At 32.9% G+C, this 1,287-nt stretch overlaps 1 protein-coding gene across 3 annotated transcripts; it reads right to left on the bottom strand.

Moving 5' to 3' along the window:
• Positions 1–428: 428 nt before the first annotated feature.
• LOC119640991 (lipopolysaccharide-induced tumor necrosis factor-alpha factor homolog) lies at positions 429–901 on the bottom strand. Of its 3 annotated transcripts, none has more exons than XR_005247775.1 (3): positions 768–901; positions 535–698; positions 429–477 (listed from the first exon to the last, which is right to left on the bottom strand). XR_005247775.1 is itself a non-coding variant. In XM_038039413.1 (3 exons), exons 1-2 carry the CDS (start codon positions 899–901, stop codon positions 596–598), a joined length of 237 nt encoding a protein of 78 aa, XP_037895341.1. In that variant the 3' UTR covers positions 457–477; positions 547–595. The 3 variants fall into 3 exon arrangements, 2 of the variants coding, with proteins under 2 accessions (XP_037895341.1, XP_037895340.1); XM_038039413.1 differs by having other exon boundaries at positions 457–477; positions 547–698; XM_038039412.1 differs by lacking the exon at positions 429–477 and having other exon boundaries at positions 488–698.
• Positions 902–1,287: the final 386 nt, after the last annotated feature.

The raw sequence follows: 1,287 nt of genomic DNA on the forward strand, positions 1-1,287 counted from the left end.
ATGTCTTTCGGTTCATCTATGCAACGCATGTGGAAAACAATCTTCTGATCCCAAATATGCCGATATCAGTTGGTTTTTAAAAGGGCCTAATTGGTTAAGGAACACTGCCACAGTAGTGTATAAGCGAACAACTCCTCGGTTTTCAAAGCTTGAAAAAATTTAAAAATGGTGTGTTAAGTCATTACTCATAGACTCACAATAATAAAAATTTATACATTCTCTGCAAAATATGAAAATTTTCCGAACCCATCTAATACTATATAATATCGAAATTTTATTTTCTTCAACAAAAGAAGGTTCGGCTATTTATATATAATATAATTATGAACTTTTTTTATGTTTTTTCGTCGCAAAGAAAGCAAGAAGAATGTTCACTTCACGTTTTTAATTTTATTTCAGCCAGATTCCAAACTTAACAACGTCTTGTTGAGAGAGGATGATAGTTCATATGTCCGACACCACTGGAAATGATTTACTCTGAGGAAAATTTTTGCAAGTTTATAAGTGATTGGTTAAAGAGGTTTTTTGCATTACATTGACACAAACTTAATATAAGGCAAATGTAGTTAAGAGATGAAATAAGGGAAACAATAGTCTAATGGTCGTAAATTCCAAGGAATGCGTTACAATTCGGACAATAATGTTCAATATTTCGCGCACATCTAGTGCAGTATAACACAGGAGCACAAAACCAACATCTGAAAAGAAAGCAAAAAAAAAATATAGAATTATTGACAAAAATCTTAATTATTGATAATGCGTCTCACCCCATCAGACATAAAATCAAAGCTATTATATGGGTCCGGGTAGTTGCTTTATAGTTCAATTTCGTCAATACGGACTGCCCGCACCGCGGGCATACAATGTTTGTTGGCTCGTCGCCCAAAGGTAAAGTTGACATGTTGAGGTATATTCAGGTATCTTCAGGAATTCAAATGCTAAGGAAATTTAAAAAAATTTATTTCAATACAACCACAAAAATCAAATCCAAGATTTTAGATTTGGAACTTGTCAATTATCAACCAATGAATGTTTCAACTTTTTTATTCTAAGGGTAACTCCCATATAGTTTTGAGCACTTCATATACTCATTTACTACTGACATGCCTGCACATCTTATCTTATAAACATAATTCTGATTTTTGTTTCCTTTGACAGTGCAGGATGAAAGATTTAAAAAATTAAAAAAGAATTATTGGATATTTTCCTTCCTTTTCCCTCATTACCTTCTTGTCGTCATTCTTGCCTGCAGTAGTCCATACAAGTGTGTGGCTTATTCGACTCGTT

Source organism: Glossina fuscipes, unplaced genomic scaffold, assembly GCF_014805625.2.
Source record: "Glossina fuscipes isolate IAEA_lab_2018 unplaced genomic scaffold, Yale_Gfus_2 133, whole genome shotgun sequence".
Taxonomy (NCBI): domain Eukaryota; kingdom Metazoa; phylum Arthropoda; class Insecta; order Diptera; family Glossinidae; genus Glossina; species Glossina fuscipes.

Excerpts from the sequence above, each read along its gene's own strand:
- LOC119640991 (XM_038039413.1), bottom strand. The coding sequence starts at position 901 with ATGTCAACTTTACCTTTGGGCGACGAGCCAACAAACATTGTATGCCCG. Across the intron at positions 699-767 it reads TTGATTTTATGTCTGATGGG|ATGTTGGTTTTGTGCTCCTG; the intron begins GTGAGACGCATT and ends CTTTCTTTTCAG.